Below are 19,659 nucleotides of genomic sequence, written 5' to 3' on the forward strand. Positions count from 1 at the left end.
TGATCCAATATGTGAGATCCAAATCTCACATATTGCACATTTAAAGTACAATACATTTATTTTAAAAAACTAAATTAAGTATGCAGTCAGTTCATCAGTAATGTGTGAGACTGTATATACATGTGAGCATCACTCCCACATCCCAGCAGCCATCACAAGCTGTAGTTTGATGTTTTTGCTCTTTGGTTTTAAAGTGATACAACTTCAGTCATTGAATGTTAACATCAATTGAAATGTTTGCTTTTTATTAACATTATTTTTAGCTGTGGAGCATCTTTGATTAAACCTCTTTTTTACTATTGTAAAAACAGCAAACCTGAGGAAAGAACAGCAGGAAGCTTTCACCTGTAGGCTTTTATTAAATAACAAAACATGTTAAATTACAAATTACAGTTGATCTCATATGTCAAACATGTGTCTGAATATTGTTTTGGATAAAAAAAAAATTAGAAAAAAAAACAAAAACAGTCATGAGACCAGAAAGTTCAGCTGAGTAGCTTAATAAAATACTGACAGACATTTACAGGCTTAAAGACCAAGTCGAAGGTTTCATCAGTCGTCTCGGTGCATCGTAGTCTAAAACCCTGAGAGAAGTCATGGCACATGGGCGACAAAGGTTAACAATCAATCAGCACCATGACGGCCAGAAGAATTCAATATATTAAAATCCAGTGTGAGAATGACTGAACTAAGTGGTTTAGTCACTTTATGAACACACAAGTAAGCAGGAGGTTAAAACATCAGTTTATAAAGAACAAACAGAAAGATGCAGAAACACTGTTTGTTCTTATTTTGTGTGAAAGATAAATTTTTAAAATTGTGCGATGTTGTGTTCATTGACTTTGTCAGTTTTTGCTTTTTGGTTTGTGAACTGCATCTTCAGTTTACTGACCTCATGACCCCGATATCACTGCTGGCTGAACCTTGAACGTAAAAAAGGGGAAAATGGCACATTTGGACTTAAACATAAAATCATTTGTCTTGTAAATTTTAAACCCAGTTTAAGATACACTGTATTTCATCTGTTAAACATCTGGCCTGTCTGTTTGTGACTTAGTGCAAACAGAGAAATGTGCAGAAGAGAAAAACATCATGAAGCATTCACAGCTACATTTTAGTTATTATAAAACAATTGAAGACAATCTGATGTCACTATTTCAGACGTTTTTAGTTCTTCTTGACCTGTTTCATTGATTGTTAAATATAATTGAAGTGTTTAATACAAGTGGCATTAGTTGTCAGGAGGAAATAAATGGTTCCAGTCTCTGTACAAAACCTTTAAAAAAATTGAAATCCACCTGAAGAGTGTCAGTGATATAATCCTTCTTGCTGTCGTTTCTGATGCTTTTACTCTGAGTTCCTGCACCAGACACGAGGAGCAACATTCCTCCTGATCACCACAAATCACTCTGGTTTCCTCGATACGTGGCAGTCTGAGGCTACACAGGTCAAAAATGCATCACAGTGATCCTTCCCGCTCTGGTTCAGACTCAAGAACCTTTAGAGGGAGACAGCGAGGGCGTCCAGGGTTTACAGGAGGAGAGGTGTGTGTTCTCCTGCCGACTCCGCCCGCATGGTGAGCTGCCGCGCTCTGGCCAGGAGGCGGTTGGGCAGCGAGGGGAAGTGGTGGCTCGGGTCGAGGACGTTGGTCTTGCGGCGCTCCCGTTCCTGCAGCCACATGAGGTACGGGCTGGGCGGGAAGAACGGCCGCGTTCGCTCGCGGTAGAGCTGCAGGACGATGCCGCAGACGCCGAGCACCACCCACACTGTGATCATGACGTAGTCTGGGCGAGAAGAGGAACACATGAAGACATTTTCAGGAGAATTTAATACTTCAACTGATATTTTGGTCTGTTTGCTTTCAGTTCTGCATTTTACAACAGAACAGTCGTTAACTCACCAAAGGTTTGGAACGGCACATCAGTGAACGCTGCGCTGAAGTTGTTGTTGAGGAAGCGTTTGAGGATGTTGAGGGAGATGTAGGACAAGCTGGTGTAAACGTAGGCGTTAATAGCCAGAATCACAGCGTAAGCACCAACAACACCGCATGTGGTGATGTTTCCCTGATATGACAGAAACACAGGAAACATCACTGTTACTCTGATTTAATAAAAAACACATTTATTTATTATTTCTTTAAAAACACGACTAAAAGCTGGAATATTGGCATGATGCAGGGAAATATTTCTGGATAAAATGATTTTTGTGTGTGTGTGTTTTTGTCAGGTATGTCATGTTGTTTATACTTAAGAAGATTGTTTCTATTTTATTTTGCTTTCTCGTGCTTTTCTCTGGGTTCAATGTACTTTCTTTCTTTCTTAAATTTTGTCTGTTTGCCTTGTTTTGTCCAAATTGGTCAAAAGTTATCGTGTGTGTGTGTCACAGCGTCGTTCTTGATACGACCACTAGATGTCGCCAAAGTAATCAACTTTCAAATCTTTAACATGTGGGTACAAGTGTTAAATCTGTTACCTCTCTGGGCCAACGCACGAAAAAGAGCGGTACGATGATCATGATGGAGCAGAACGTCACCCAGAAAACCACATCTGAACGCCTGAACACTTCCAGGTCACCTGAAGAAGAACCACAACACACACACACAAACATTTACATATTATATATACCAGCATTTTACCACGAGGGAGACTTTTTCCTCTTCGCCTTGTTTCCTAAAAGTGTGTTTTCATACCGAGAGGAGTGAACAGGACAGTGGAGGCGATGAGGAAGCCGAGCATCAGGCCGACCACCACGACGCAGGCCATGACCGAACCGAAACGCCACCAGCTCATCACCAGGAGGACCCCGCCCACCACGCCGATCAACGCTGACACAGCCAGACGGACTGCGGACAAGACACACACATACAGATTTTTATTGTCAGTCCATCCACACACACACACACGTGAGATGGAATGTAGTGTCTTTTTTGATACTTTTAGGGGCACAAAAGTTAGAAATCTAGTGGTTGTAGTCATGTGAAAGTGGAAAACAACTTACTGTCATAGTTCAGATCTGTGGTCCTTGTGATCAGCACAAAGAAGAAAAATGCTGCAAAGCTAAATCCCATGCAGAACAACTCTGCATGGTGAGAGAGAGTGACAGAAGAGAAGAAAAAGAATGAAAAGAAAAAAAAGAAACACACAGGATTACAATACAACTCAGCTACAGAAGCAGCACGCACACACACATATCCTGGCCCGATCACTGTGCACAAACATCACTAATGCTCCTGTAAATTCAGCAGCTGGAACTGGATGAGAACCACATGCTCCAGCATAAAGACTTTTCTTGAGAGGCAGACATACTGTATCGTATCTTCTGACTCTGCCACACCGACAGACTGATCACAAACTGCAGAGCCAGATCACAGTCATGGGTTCAGTTTGGAACAAATACATTTGTGCATCACATGTGAGGGAGACCACATGAGAGGCAGGACGCCGCCAGAGCAGGAGAGCTTTGTGAAATTTATTTGACATCTTCTATACAATATACAGTAATTACAAATGGAAACCAAATGGCATTACGGTAAATAAAAGTGTTCACCACAACAGAGCTTGAAGTTTCTAGGACGCCCGTACTGTCAATGGTGATGTTTACTTGTCTTCTGTTACTTTAAATTCACAAACATGTCTTATGTCTGATGTTATTCCAGATCACCAGATGTCTTCAACCACACAAAGACGTCAAACTACTCACCGCATTTGAAGAATCGGTGCCCAAAGAAGCAGACAAACAGGCCTGCCAGCCCGGCAATGGTGAAAAAAACCTTTGTTGAAGTCTTTCCTGAAAATTAAGAAAAGATCACTATAAATAATTAACTACATTCAAAACAAAGAAGGTCAAACCTTCTCTCATAGTGCACCTTTAATAAGCTCCATGCGATTTTGGAGGTAATAAGACACACACAAACAACATGAAACACATTCTTTACAACAAGAAAAGATATAATAAAGCAGTAAGATGATGGAGCTCACCAAGTGTTTGACAGCCGTCCAGAGTGGAGGTAAAGCTGCAGGCGTATGTGTGGACGGGGATGTAGGAGGCCGAGGTGTTTAACAGCGGGTCTCTGACGATGACTGAGAAGATGACGCCCTGGCCGGGGATGGAGTTGAACACCGCCATGGTCATATCTGCTGATGACAGCGTCATGACCTGCAGGGAGAGAGACCAAGATGTTTCGATGTTTAACTTTATTACTATTTTGCAGCTAAACATCAATCAGCACATTCTCCATCACTCCACACCCCCACCACCAACAGATACAGTTTTATCAATCCTATCCTATGTTCATTCATTTTTATGCTGCCCACCCGTTTGCCGTTCTCCATCAGGCCCTGGATATCCGCCATGGCCTGAATGCCACTGAACAGGCTGCGCTCTGATAGGTCGTTCTCAGGCAGGAAGTACTGGTAGACGTCGTACTGCAGCCGCCAGCGTGTGTTGCTTTCTGTGGAGGTGTCGCAGGCTGGAGGAGATTCACCCCTGACAAGAGAGCACAGTTTTTCCAACTTTAAGTAAAAAAAAAAAAAAAAAAAAAAAGATCCAATGATCCATCTCTAAACATGGAAACTTAATCATATTCATGTCTGAATGTCATTTCACTGGTACACCAAAGAGAGAGTGAGTGGGTGAGCATGAGGAAACAACTAAAACTGAAACTTGATATGGTATTTATGTAATGTCCTACTTAGTAAGTCTGTGGTTTATCAGAGTGTGAACTACAATTGTGGTTTAAACGCTGACAACTAGAGAAACCTGTGGAAACAGTCTTATATAAATGAGATGCATTCAGTAGACCTGCATCCACTGACCTCCTGTCTGCTGAATCACTGGGCCAGACACTCTATCATGACGTTTTGCTGTTAGGATCACCTTCTTGTTTGTCACATGTTTACACTGCATTAATGTGCACGGTGGACTATTTTAAGCAGTTAGAATACATCATGGATAATACTCGACAAGGTGTAAGTTCAAGGACTGAAGTTGGATGTTATGGAGGCTTAGAACCACCTGACCCTTTAAAAGTTGCGTGTTTACCATGAAGATTGAACGAGATGTTAAGATTCCTCCGTTCTGGTGTTTATTTCTTTATTCCAGAGATGTTTGTGGTAAACAGCCACAAACTGCCTGGTTCCTAAAATTTAGTCAACCAATTCATCTACTTTACTGTTTTGCTCTAAATTAAATTATGCAAGATAAGTGCCAACATCATTCAGAATGCAATGATGTGTAAAATAAAGAGAGGAGGACTTAATGCTTTATATCTTTCATTTCCTTTCTACATTGCATTCAGGGACTGCAGTAGTGAAGCACACTAATACTAAACAGGTCTTTTAGTGTGTTTTGTGTTCATGAAAAGTGACAAAACCACCGTGTAACGAGGCAGCACGTACAACAGCAGCTCAATCTGGTAGGTGTGGTCATCGAGTGGACTCAACTGATAATAAACGACAGCAGTCAGACACGTCGAACCAGTCGAGTTTTAAACACGTCGACTGAAGCGTTACTAACGGCAGCTGGAGACGGTTAACAAAGCCTCTAGTATTTGTCCGGACCGACGTTGGTAAAGAGCTGAAAACAACATTAATGCTGCATTATACGCATTGCTGTTTAGGATTCCCAAAAAGTGCACAAAAAAAAGCGTCTGACAACCAGTAATTCAGCCGGTGGAGAATAAGCGGCATTCATGGGGCAGTGGGCTCTTCTGTCTCCACGTGGTTACGAAGGAACAATATCTCTGTATATTTCTTGTAAGCTAAACCACAACTGCGACTGGGATACAGAACTGAAACCTACCAGTAAACATGCTGAAAGCTGCTCTTCCTTAAAAGCAGCAACCACTCAAATAAACAACACTTCACTGGAATTTAAATCAGTGTAGCCTGTGCTTATACAAGGGTCAGGTAATGAGACCACAGGGAGTGATTTAACAAGTGAATGAGTCCGCTATCTATATCCAGGATGGCTTTGTGACACAATAAGACATTCTTGAGAAAATGAAGTGAATACTATCAGTTAAAGCGGAGGAAGAGAAGGAGGAGGAGCTGTGAGAAAGAGATAGAGAGAGAGAGAGCATGAGATCATATCAAAGTAAATAAACAGTGAGGCGGATGGACGACGGGTCCTGGCAGATGTGACTTGTGAACAGAATTATTGCTGCCAAGAGCTGAGCAGGCTGAACAGGAAGTAGAGCAGACGATACCCGTCTGTGAGGCGTTACCTTTCATATCCTAAGTTTGCTGGTGCGAAGCGGATGGTGGTGTCATAGAGGTTGTAGTGGAGATAAACGTTCGGGTCGATGTCCAGGTTAAACTCTATGTTACAAGCTCCGGGCACCGGGTCTAAAACAGAGAAGATGAAGATGCATTTTTATTAGACTTTATGTCAGGCGTGTGGGGCTGACAGAAGACAAAAAAAAAAACAAAACCACTTGAGGCTTGGTGGCATCCTGCCGTGTCAGGATGACTTGTTGCAAGAGTGTTTCAACACAAAAGGGTAGGCGTACGAGCGACCACGCAAAATCAGGATCAGTGTTCACTCGTGGCTCACATGAGCTTCCTCAAGTCACAAAATATATTGAGACATTTCAGCTTGTTGCCCATTCTTTGATTTTTTTTTTTTTTTTGTTGTTGCATGAAACAGTAATGTGTAGCTTCCTTGTTCTTGTGCAAAATCTGAGTTGAGTGAAACAAATCAGGTCAGAGCAGGAACATGAGTGTGCAAAAGGAGAGTTTACCCGTGCTGGAGTACGGGAGGATAACACCGGTGCCTGCGACGGTCTCGTCATCAGGAGAGAACAGGAACAAGGAGAGGGAGGTCTGGCTCGGCTGGAGAGTCGACAGGAGGCCCGAGTCCACCGCCGTCAGAGAGCGACCTGTGCCGGGTATCTGAAGCGAGCGGGAAAAACATTTTATAAGCAGATGCGCACAAAGCAAATATACAATGTGATCAAAAACACCTCAAATAATCTTTTAAAAATCTAATGACTCTTTGCAATCTGGTACGTTTAGGAGTAAAAGCGACTGTGGATGAGAATCCTTTCACAGCACTGACTGACAAGAATATTTCCTCCTCTGAAAACATCACAACAGTTGTTTCTTTGTCTCACAGATGACCGTGTTATTAACTTCCACGGCCCTCACTGACGATTAGGATTCACTGCGGTTTACATCTACTATGACAGTGACATTTTTTAAACGGCTGAACTTGTGATGAGGTTAACGCGACCCTGCTCTGGTGACCAAAAGGTCGACAGAAATGTTTGTGTGTGTGTTTGGAGGGTGTCCTGGAGTCAGCCCCCCCCCCCCCCACATGCCTGGAATTTCTTTTCAAGCAAATTCTATTAGTTACTGACCGACTCATGCGATGAAATTGAAATGTATTCTTTTCATTGGCGGAGCAGCTCAGACAGGTTCAAATAAGTTCAGATAGATCGACTTCAAAGGAGAAGTCTGCTGATCTTCTGTGTCTGTCTTATTGCCCACAAATCCCAAAACTAACAATGAATTGATCCTACTGACAAGTTTTGTCTGTCTATCCAAAGTCTAAAAATACTCACTTTAAATAATCATTTGTGTCTCACGTGGTTTTTCCACAAGAAAAGTTCAGTTAACTGGTTAAAAATCCTTAAAATGACATCTACTCCTTCCTCCTCTAAGTCAAGCACTAATTCAACCAAGTGTGTGTTGTTGACAGCTGAGCTGGTGAAGTCCTGCTTCACATGAACTCGTTGGCTGACAACAACAGGATGTGTTTTACTGAGTGACAGAGATGATCAAGACGCGGGTCTCAGTTGACAACATGTAAAAAGTGCCACAAGTTTTTACCTCAGTGCAGCACATGTGTTGATGTTATAGAGGCGGATTTAGCTGAGAGGTTGTTGTTGTTTTAGCTCCACCATAGTGCATCTGTCAGAGTATCACAACCATGCAAATATCTTATTAACATGAACACCCGGTCTGACCTACACACACTGATTGATGGGTCGTCTTGCTTTGCGTAACATCATCACATGATGCTTTTTTTTCACCAGATGATGGAAAGATTTGGGAGATGGAAGGGTGAAATACTTTACTGAAATGAGAAGATATCACATTTAGAATTCAGAGAACAAACACGACATGGTGACACAAACAGTAAAGGGTGAACGTCGTCTCCTGCATATTTTCAGCGAGAAAATGCTGAATTACTGTTGTGTGACGAGCCTGGCAGCATCTGAGCTCTGTGCCCACATAGTATGACTCTCAGTCCCGCTGCTTATACAATAACTCCTTTGTATGAATCTAGTCTTGTTTAGACGGTGATACTGCATTCGATCCGGTTTGAATTTATCTAATGCGCCACACAGGCAGTGCGACATCACATATAGCAGTTACATCATTACAACCACAACTGTGTAAAGGATCTGCAGCTTTACATATATGTACATATATAGAAACACACACAACAATGAGTCAAACTAGTGTACTGTACGTTCATGAATAATTTTCACATGCTTTATAAATACAGACAGTGATGAGTTTTGTACTAGTGGTGAAATAACCAGAAGAAGAAATAATCACCACGGCTGATACAATAAATAACAACATAAAAAAAGGATCTTGCGGTGTGAGTGAAAGTGAGAGTAATAAAAATGCAAACAGGAAATTAGCGACAGAAAGATAACAATATATACTGAAGTGTGTGTGTTGGCTCTTTATTAACCTCTGCCTCTTTCATTTTGTGAACACACTTCCTTTTTTTTTTCTGTGAATTTCCTTTTTAGATTTGCTAGTTTTGGGGCTTATCTCCTCCATGTCGAGCTTTGACATTCATTTGCGTCACACGGACTTGTCTTTTTTCCAGGGAAGCATATTTTCTGTCACTGAAGGAAACTGAATTTGTTTTATTTTGTCCTTGTAAAAAAGCTCGACTAAAATTAGTCCGTCGGGTGCAGCCTGGACCCTAACCGAGCTTCTTTCCCCCCATGAGACTTGTGGGACTGACGCCAGAAGGTTTTTCCCCTCAGGGCTGCCCTGTCTGCCGCTCATGACCGCTGGACTGTACATCAGCTGACTGCCGCTTCTCACAGCGGGTCAGACGGCCTTGCTTACAAAGCCTCATTCATTAACCGGAGGTAGATCTGACTGCCTGTTCACAGCTATGAAGCATACCTACCATTTCACAGTTTAGTTTGCACTTTTACTGCTTCACACGAACACGCCGCTAATAGAATCACTCAATTAAGGACGGTGGTAAAAAACTGAAGTAAATGATTAGACATTTGATTTGCTGATTTAGCTAAAAATAATACATCTTAAACATTGAGCATCAATGAGCTTTCATCTTATATTATAGACTTTACTGCCTTCGCTACATTTTTAGTGTAACATCAGTGCATTTTACGTAGCGTAAAGATCACAACAGCGCGCGTGATGGAAGTAGTCAAACGAGCCTCGTGTGTTTAATTTCCCCGCGTTAATTAGCTTGATGTAGATTTATGTGAGCCAAAAAAAAAGTATGTAAATTCTGTCTGTGTGGGTTTTCCCTCTACTGCGCTGGACCCCTCATCTTAGCTGTGTGACATCTCAGACTCGATTTTCACGGCGGTGTGTGTTGATGGAAGCTAGTAGCCAACTCGGCTAATGACATCACGGATGTCATCTCACTTTCAGATCAATTAATCCTTATCTACAGATCCTTACTGTGCCGTAGTGTCTCATTTAATCAGATGCATTATTCAGCAGGAATACATCAAATAAAAGCAGTATCAATAAGTACTGATACAACAACTTACTTTTCCATTTCAAATCCTATAATAATGCATGTTGGGACTTAATATATCTGGTTTATATTTTACAGTGAGCTTAATCTTCTATTCTTATATGTTGGTTTTAATGTCAATCTAATATTTTATAAAATATTCCTCAAGTAGCTTCTGATGTTTCTGTTATCTGTATCACATTTTATGACTTAATACAACTTTTTCATTCATCATATCAAACATTAACACACATTCTGTTGTAGCTACTCAATGATTTTATGGTACTTTTTTCATGATATTAATGAGGGCTGCAGCTAATAATTATTTCCATTATTGATTAATCTGACAATTATTTTCTCTATTGGTTGTTTGGTCTATAAAATGTCAGAGAAGAGTAAAAAAAAAAAATCATAATTTCCATCTTAACATCACTAGTTTTGTTTCAGCAATAGTCTGAATATTCTGTTTATAGTCACATAAAACAAAGAAAAGAATCAAATCCTCACATTTGAGAGGCTTAAAATAAGGAATGTTTGGTATTTTTGCTAGAAAAAAAAAACTTAAACTATTAAATCTTCTGTTAATTCTGTCTGTGCGTCTTGTTCAGTTGCTCCCCAGATAACAAGGTGAAATGTGTCCGCCAGTTGTTTTTCACAGGCGCTGCTGTGCTAGTCAAAGCTGAAAAGCGTAGGTGGAATATTCATAACCCACCAACATCAGCATTGACACACATACCACCACCACGTCCGCACCGGCTGTTGCTGCCACTTTACCGCCACGAAACTCTGTCTCAAACTGTGAGGCAGACCAACACCTTCTTACCGTGGTGTAGGACAGCGTAGCGTTGCGGTGCTGCGTGTGGAACTGCAGAGTGACAAAAGCGACATCTGAGGGGATTCTGGAAACCACCACCTGCACCGTCTCGTTCTGGGAGACGCTCACGTTCTGGAAGGTTCCTGGCAGGAAGATCACCCGGTCTGCCACAGAGAGGGAAAAGTCAGATGTATTCCCATAAATGCATACATTTTTAAGTCAACAATCAATATCTTTAATATAATTTAATTGCTGCTGTGCATACACTGTATTCATGTTACCATTTCCCATTAATGGACAAGCATGTGTGAGTGTTTAGACCATGATGGGACACTATAAGGTGAAGTAGCAACTATTCAATCCTAGAAAATCATCTGGATAGTCAAGTAGTTGGTAAATATTGACTTATATGTAGCAATGCAAACATATAAAATAAAACTTTACATGATCAAATATGCACTACTGCTCGAAATCATCTCAGAAAATGTCACAAAAACATACAAATGGATAAATGAGACAAAGATAATTCACTTTGAAGTCGGGTTTTCTGCATCTTTGCTCTGCACGGAGCCTCCACCACATCAGAGACTGATGACTGATATCTGATAATGTAATAATTAAAAACCCATATCCACCCGATACACCAGCAAAACATCAAAACATCTGACTGAAGATTATCTTGCATGAGAAAAGCACATGGAAAGATTAAACAGTGAAAGCAGAGCAGACAAGTAAAGTCAAAAGTAAAAGTGATTTTTGAATGAATGATGAATTTAATCAGAGGAAAACAAAGACCTCAACGCTCACCGCCTGTTATGACTTTACTGTACTACCTTCCTCCTAGCCTTTCATTTTGCCTCTTGATATCTCTCTCTCTCTCTCTCTCTCACATGATTTTGCATGACCACTGTCACACCGTTACTCAGCCTGTGGACGTACACGATATTAAATTAAAAAGGAATTAAGTTTGTTTTCCCGTCTCGGTTCATCTCAAGTCATTTTGGGGATGAACAACGGTTGATTGTTGCCGGACACAAGGCGACATACAGTATTCTGTAAATACTCTGACATCACAGATAGCGGCTTTGCCAGTTGGTATTAAGCCAAAGAGGCGACCAAAAACCAGGTCAGTAGAACAAAAAAAAAAAAAGTTGAATGAAGAAGCGCTCTCTGTGTTTGGTGCTGACATACTGAAACATACCGTCACCATTAGCAACTGTTCATTCGAGATGTTTCTTGTTTGTAATATATTTGTCAGTTCTATCTTCAACTTCAATCTGCACGACCTTTGGACTTGTCAGTATCCAGCCAATCGTATCCGTCTCTGATCATCTGCTTACGTCAAGGCTGTTTTTCTTCTTCCTTATGATCTTTTCTATTTTGATGAGACGGTAATAATTCATTAACCTCGGATGTATTAAGCGTCGACTGTCTACAGCGTCTGAGCGGGATTGTGCAGAGAAAACACTGACTCTTGATTTGCTTCGCGATACCGTCCGTGACACCGTCCGTGACCGCTTCAACTGATGGTAATAATCTCTCGACGGGATCTGACGAATAAACAAAGAAAGATCTACGCAAAGTAGTTTAAAAATAACTTCATTCATTTCATGGGAGAAAATGTTTCACAAAGACTGAAACTTTAAGAGAAATCTGGATACTTTCCCACACTGTCATTCAACAAGCATTTAATCCTCACGCTATCAACCAGCGAGCTATTCTTTAACTCGACTTATCGCCGTCTGATCGAACCTTCGTCACTGTTTATCTCTTTTACTGATCGCTGATTGACTTAAGAGCCTCTAAAGTTTGACCAAGAGTTTCCTGATAGATTTTAAAGTTCATCTTTATCAGCAACAAGCGCAACATGACAAACCTATCTGTTCATTTGCCATTGCTTGTAACCTAGCAACCTTTAGTTTTTGTGTTTTACATTGTGTCCAAACAGACAAATCTTACAAATATCTGCTATTCTGCATGTATGTACGGTTTTGCTGTATGTTTGTTGATAAGTGAGTCATATCTTTGTCTCTCTTATAAAGAGAGAGAATGTGAAGAATGAGAGCTAATCTGCTGTAGATTTGTTGTTGGTTACACGTGCTGCCTGATCCATACTGACTGTTTACAGGTCAAACTCCAGCTCAGGACTGACCTGCTGCCTTCATTTTACAGACACGTGAATCAGTGGAGGAAATGTGAAGCACAGGAGGCTTGTGTGATGTAGAAACCATAATTCAGTTTATTTTATTGTAAAAAAATATACAGAACTCATCTTAAATATGTCAGCCAGTCAGTGTCCTATACCTAGGCACAATCTACTTATTCATTTAACTGTTCAGAGATTTTTTTTCTTATTGTTATTGATTTATTATTGTTTATAATTAGTTGAGCACTGTTTTGGATGCCTTTAAGTGACACTAAATTCATTTGCTTCAGTGGAAAGTTTGGTCTTCCATGATCATTTAAATGCTATTTCAGAGGATTTTCCACTAAGACAAAAAGAACATTATGAGTAGAGACGCTGAACACTCAAATTCAAAATAATTTAATACTGACAAACAAACAAACAAACAAAAACAGTGGTTACTTGAGCCTTGATGCTGCAATCTGACTTTCCACATGTTGTCAAACTACAGCAGATAGACGGCGGAGCATCAGTCTGCTTGTTATGTCATATCAGCTCGATGTCTGTCTACCAACGTTTGTTTACCAATCAGAACAAACTCCACTTGCTTTCACTGTCACTCTTTCTTACAACAACCACCATCTTGTTTTGGTTTTAAGGGCTCAAAATGTGGACGCTGTTAGATGAACTTTTCTATATAACTTTTACCAGCTAAATCACTTTTTATTACCCCTTCACATAGAAATGTACACAATAGCTCATGTAATGTTGTAATACTGTAATACATATTAGCAGGACATTGACTAAATATTAACTCAAAATTATGATATAGGAATATTGTGAATACGTTTCTGTGTTAAACCCCATAAAATATCAGTTTAATACAGTGGTTCTCATACTTTTTCACGTCAAGGAGCCTTAAACTGACACAAATTACACCACAGATCCCCATTTGATGAGATTTTTTCCCAGAGTTCCCCATCTGATAAGATTTCTGCTTTTAGATGTTTTATTACAGCAAGTGCATGAAACCATTGAGACCAAAATATTCATAAATTCTGTCACTGTGTTAATTATGGATGGGATTAGAGTGAAAATAAGTGATTCCCCTTTTTGCTGAGGACTCCCTGCAACCCCCTCAAGGACTCCTGAGGGTCCCGGACCCCACTTTGACAACCACTCGTCTAACATGCATTGTAATTGAATTCACTGCAGTTAAAGTATGGGGGTGTGAGATATATAAACTGGGCTAAATACACATTTTTAACTCTGTGAGAGAATGAAATATATTAAGCCAGCTAAAGCTACTCAACACTGACTTACATACAGTATCCAGTACCTTACGAGGCGACCTTTTAAGCATATTCACCTGTTTTAAAGGCTGAGACAGTTAATAGTGTTAGTATGGCTCGGAAGTGAAAGCACGTCAAATCACTTGTAACTCACTTTCCACTTGAGCTTGAACTTCACCCAATTCCAGCAGCAGCAGCAGCAGCAGCGGGCACCAAACCCAGCGAGACATTTTCCTCTTTACTGGACAACAAAACGCTTCAAACTGTCGGTCAGTGAAGTCATTTTTAGCCTCGCATTCTCCGGTGTTTGGGTAGTAGTGGTCCCTGCAACCGCAAAAGCGACATGCTTGACTCAAACCGAGAGGTTTACTAAAGCAGATTTCTCCCTCTACCGCTCTAACTACTTAACGAAGCTTCCGCGATAATCACGTAATATCCCGCGATAATTCCCGCCCACTCTACAGTTAAGGGACGGGTTCACAATTTTTCAAGTCAGGGACTCAATTGAACATTTTTCTTGCCATAATCACTCCTCCTGTTCATACTGACCATTAGAAGATCCCTTCATAATACATGTACAATGTAAGTGAGAAAATCCACATTCTTCCTTCTGTGAAAAATGTATTTAATGCAAAAAATTTGATGCTAAAAAGACTGTAAATGTGGCAGATATCAACTTGATATGACTAATTCAGACTGCTGAAGCCTCATGTAAGCTTCAGATAAACCTTAAAGTGCATTTTGGCCTTGTTCACCTACACTGAAAGCACATTTGAAGCGGATATTTTAATAGCCAGTGGGCACCTGACTGTTGTTTTAAGACAAACTTGAAAAATTGTGAACCTATCCTTTAATATTATTGAAGAAAAATCACTTCACTGCAAGAAGTAAATACCAATGAGCAACATTTCTAACAGTGTCTTTTTAGTTTGTCTGGTTTTATGTCCATTTACAGCCAGTAGGCAAACTGCTGTGTTTGTTGTATTTTGTAATTTGTTAATAATTAGACTATCAAACTATAATACAATAATAAATTCCAGAAGTTATTGGCTCACCTTCAAGTCTGCAATAATGTGCTTCAACCTTAGCCACGCACTTGTGACTATGGCACGATGGAATAAGCACATCTAGAGTTAAGCTGCTTTCTCAAGTACAAGAATCTCTAATCACAATAAGATATTTGTGTGGAATTTGGTCTTAATAAACTTTAAGTATTACTATTTAAAATCTTACCATTCTCCATCGATGGCATTCCATTATTCAAACTCTCCAAACGCCCCTAAAACGTTGTTTGTGGACCTTGGAAATAGCGGCAGAGTGGGAGATCTATGCTGACATATGATCTCAGACCATAACCAATCACAACATAAAAGACATTCATAATAACATGCTGTTTTATGTGCACAAAAATATTCTAAAGCAGTAAAAGCTGCAGTTCTTGATTTGTTACAGACACAGAAATGTACACCGGACATAATGCATTCTCACGCTGCTCTTTTCACTATTCTGGCTGGTTGTCGTTGGCTGTTACAACAGATCCTGTGTGACTGGTTGTGGTTTCCATTCCTGTTTTTCAGCTGCTGATGATTATGTTACAATAACATACTAACTAGTGAAGGTGAGAGGCTGCGTAGACATATGTTCAACCCAAACCCAACCCGAAACAAGGAAATCTGTGCCGTGAAACAGAGCGTGAAATAAAATCAATATGAACCCAACAGAGACTATTTCATGTTTACAGATTTATTTTAACTCAAGCCCTTCTTTTACTCATTCACACTTTAAAACCTTGCAGGCACCACAGGCTCATGCATGCTGGCAAAAATTAGCAAACATAACAGAAGTACCAACAAAAAAAAAAAAAGAGAGAAAAATGTGTGTGCACACTGCTTGTGTCTGAATCACCAGACAGGGATGCAGCTCTGGACCATCATGCTGAAAAATGCACCAGGAGAAGGGGGCAGATGGTTAGAAGAGTCTGTGGGGTGAGAGGTGAGGTGGTGTGTGGCAACAGACTGTACACAGTAGTGGCAGTAGTTGAGGGGAGGGGGTGGGGAGGGCAGTCAGTCTGGGCTCTAACTCTTTCGTAAGCTGACGTCGGTGCTGGTGAGCAGCGGCGACAGCGACGTGCTCTCTGATGCTTCTTCTCTCTTCAGAACCAGGAACGCTTCACGACTGATTCCCAGCAGCTCTCTGAGTCCACTGTTCTCCAGCTAGAACACACACACAGAAATATACAGCTATATGTTTGGAAATATAATTTCAAATCAGCATTTTATTGATATGGCTGTGACTAATGAATATTTTCAGTGTTGATTAATCATTGATCAATCGTTTTCATCTACTAAATATCAGAAAGTAGTGAAAAATGACCAGTGTAATTTCACAAAATCAAAGTTGACAAATTCAAATTCCTTGTTCAGTCTGACTGACAGTTGAAAACTCAAAGATCTTCAGTTTATTATCATAGAAAACAAGGAATTTAGCAAAAATTCACCTTTCAGAAGCTGTTGATGTTTATATATTATGGAAAATTGCCACTAAATGATCACTAGATTATCAAAATTGTTGCCAATTATTTTTCTGACAGTCAACTAATTGATTGACTAAATGTTTTTATTGTGTTTAGACATTATAGGTTAAAACAAACCTTTAACATCTCCAAACATAGGTCATAATAATAATAATAATAATAATAATAATGATATCAGAGGAGAAAGCTACATTACTACACATTGGGCCATGATTTGGGATTGTTGGAAGTAAATGTGTAACACGGTAGGATTTTTGTGTTTACCTCTAGTTGTTTAATCCTCTCTTCATCTTCACATACACGCCCTTCGTCCACCTCTATTGCCTTCCTCATCACAGAAGCCATCTCATTGATCTTGTCTATGTGTGCTTGCATTTCCTACAAAAAAGAAAGTGAAAGCAAATTTATTTATAAAGCCAGTGATGCTTGCAATTTGAATTCAGTCCAAAATCAATGTAAAACGTTGGAAGATCAAGGTCCAATAAGATATCTGGAAGACCTCACTGACCGTGGTGTGCTGCTCCTTCAGCTGGGTTACGATGGCGGGGTCGTCTCTCTTGCTGGCCATGAGAAGCCTGAACACCTGCTCCCTGTATTTGGTCATGATGAGCTCTAACGCAGACTGGTGTTCCTCCAACGACGTCCGTAGCTCTGCAGAAACAGTGAACACAGGCTCAGTGCATAAAACTATTACAAGGACATCTGTCAGCTTAATGTTGCCTCGCTGTGAAGAGTAAAACACACAAAATTGTGGTGGTAGAGACCACTATGTGTCAGCTCAAAAAAAACTGCTTGATGGATTAAAGAAATCCCTATTTTCTTTGACATGTGTCTTTCAAAAACGGACCACAGAGCAGCTCAATCATTCAACAATAGGAGACACAATCACAGATTAACCGCCTACCTTTGTTTTCCTGCTGGAGCTCTCTGATTTGACGGTTTTCCTGTTGGATTCCCAGGACTAGACTGGAACGAGGCCGATGTCGTGCAACCTGGTTCAATGAGTCAATCTCCTCCTGGTACTGCCAAAAAGAGACAACCAGACCTTCCAATGAACAACTGAAAGGGTTCAATCTACAATGTCAGATTGAACCAAAATCTTGCTGCTTCTCAAATGTAAATCATCTAATTTTTTAAAAAACTATGTCACTGCTTCATACTTGATTTCACTCTATCCACTAGCTCCTTTCAAACAGGTGTCTCTCCTTCATCAATTTGGTCTCAATGCAGGATTCCTCGACATGAAACCAGCATTTATATTTATATAAATCACCATCAACACCATGTAACACCCTACCTGCTTCATGGCATCCACTCGCTTGTTGAGGGATGTTGTCTGTTCAATTAAAATCTCTGCAGCGTTGTCATGGTTCCGAAGCCTTTCCACTAATGATTTGGCGTCTGCCAGGACCTTCTCCAAGGTACAGTTCATGCCTGAGAAAATACAGGTAATCATTAGGAACTACTATCGTGATATGAGACTAGATATCGTCTTAGATTTTGGATATTGTAACATCATGATATGGTATAAGTGTTGTCTTTTGCTGGTTTTAAAAGCTGCACTACAGTAAAGTGATGTCATTTTCTGAACTTATCCGACTGTTCTAGCTGGTCTATTATTTGTCTTTACCCACTTAGTCATTATATCCACATGACTGATGATTATTTATCAAAAATCTTATTGTGTAAATATTTTGTGGAAGCACCAATAAACATCCCTACAATATTGTCGCAATCACGATATCGAGGTACTTGGTCCATATCACCCAACCCTTTTTATAGCACAATGATGTTTCCATTTACAGATGGTAATATATTATAGGTTGGCAATAAATCAATTTATCTGATGTCTTATGAGTGATCAATTAAACGTTAGATTTTACTAAATAGCGTCTTTGGTTAGACTCCCAATGTCTGGTAATCTTTCAAGCTCACATCTCCAGTTTGTAAACAAATACACTTTATCTGTTATGTAAATGTAAAATATCTTGTTAATGAAACAATATGCTTGATATGGTCAAACACTGTGTTACTCAGTTTCGTCAGATGCGTATCACCATCTGTACTTTGCCTTTTAATCAAGATTTTATCTATAGGCAATAAATTGGGCTAAATAACACACATTATGCCTCATCAAGCAAGAAGTTTCACCACTTTCTGACAGGTAAAGAGTGTTACTATGAAGAATGCCCCTTCAATAATCTTTTTAGTGAATTGAACAGTTCTTTCACTGCATGGCTGCTCATGCCTCGATGCTCAACAGACTACTGAGAAGGTCCTTTGTGCCTGCCTGTGGCCTTCATGATTATTTATTACTGCTGGCTGTTAGGTCTTTACTCTTTATTTACTCTGAGGAGTTTTTATTGCCTTGTGTGTTTGTCTTACAAGGCAATAAAAAAAATCTATCTACTGACACACAGTACCAGTCAAAAGTTTGAACACAAATGAAGCTCCTTACATGTTCATCTCTAGATGGTGTCCACTTAGAGTCACTAAAGTAAATAAAATACTCAGGACAAAAATAAAGCAACCAGAAACTGACTAACCCTCCCCTCATCCTCCTCCTCGTCACTCCTTGGATGACAGCTGCTGTGTCAGCTAATTCAACATTACCTTGTTGTATGATAGATATATTTAGTTACCGGCACACCACATGTGTGTGTAGTTGTAGTAAAGTTATAGCCAACAACACCTTCACTGTATCTGATTCAGTTAATTAACTAGGAGTAACAATGATTAACATAGGAGTGTATGCTAACCGGTTAGCTGATTAACTAATTACACTAAAGCTGTCATGCAAATCCATTTAAGCCTCATGTGTTTATTTAACGGCTCGAGTTACCGTTATAAAGTGAAATAAAGAAAAAAAGACTGTACCTGGAGAGCTCAAAGTGCAAGACATTAGAAAAATGAAAAATATCTAGTCCGTTACTTCCTGTTGATGTTTAGTAGCTAACATTAGCTACAGGCTAAGTCCCCATCAATGAGCAACAAGCAGCGGCTCTGATGTAGCTCTATTCCTTTTTAAAAACACAAGGAGATGCCTGTAGACATGGAGGCGTAGATGTGAAGACTTTCTCCTTTGATGTAAAGTCAGTCTAAAGTTCATTAACAAGCTACAGCTAACCTAAACGCTAATATGACAGCCAAA

General features: G+C 40.0%; 2 protein-coding genes across 2 annotated transcripts; both read right to left on the reverse strand.

Moving 5' to 3' along the window:
• Positions 1–335: 335 nt before the first annotated feature.
• On the reverse strand, positions 336–14,400 carry tm7sf3 (transmembrane 7 superfamily member 3). The gene is made up of 12 exons (XM_067582536.1): positions 14,130–14,400; positions 10,568–10,722; positions 6,740–6,890; positions 6,224–6,344; positions 4,314–4,485; positions 3,978–4,155; positions 3,700–3,786; positions 2,998–3,078; positions 2,690–2,842; positions 2,473–2,573; positions 1,901–2,063; positions 336–1,784 (listed from the first exon to the last, which is right to left on the reverse strand). The coding sequence occupies exons 1-12, from the start codon at positions 14,203–14,205 to the stop codon at positions 1,531–1,533; spliced, it is 1,692 nt and encodes a 563-aa protein (XP_067438637.1). The 5' UTR covers positions 14,206–14,400; the 3' UTR covers positions 336–1,530.
• Positions 14,401–15,355: 955 nt separating this feature from the next.
• fgfr1op2 (FGFR1 oncogene partner 2) lies at positions 15,356–19,650 on the reverse strand. The gene is made up of 6 exons (XM_067582537.1): positions 19,386–19,650; positions 17,806–17,942; positions 17,413–17,530; positions 17,017–17,159; positions 16,773–16,886; positions 15,356–16,188 (listed from the first exon to the last, which is right to left on the reverse strand). Exons 1-6 carry the CDS (start codon positions 19,408–19,410, stop codon positions 16,051–16,053), a joined length of 675 nt encoding a protein of 224 aa, XP_067438638.1. The 5' UTR covers positions 19,411–19,650; the 3' UTR covers positions 15,356–16,050.
• Between the last annotated feature and the right edge of the window lie 9 nt (positions 19,651–19,659).

The sequence above is a fragment of the Thunnus thynnus genome, chromosome 23 (assembly GCF_963924715.1).
Source record: "Thunnus thynnus chromosome 23, fThuThy2.1, whole genome shotgun sequence".
Lineage (NCBI taxonomy): Eukaryota > Metazoa > Chordata > Actinopteri > Scombriformes > Scombridae > Thunnus > Thunnus thynnus.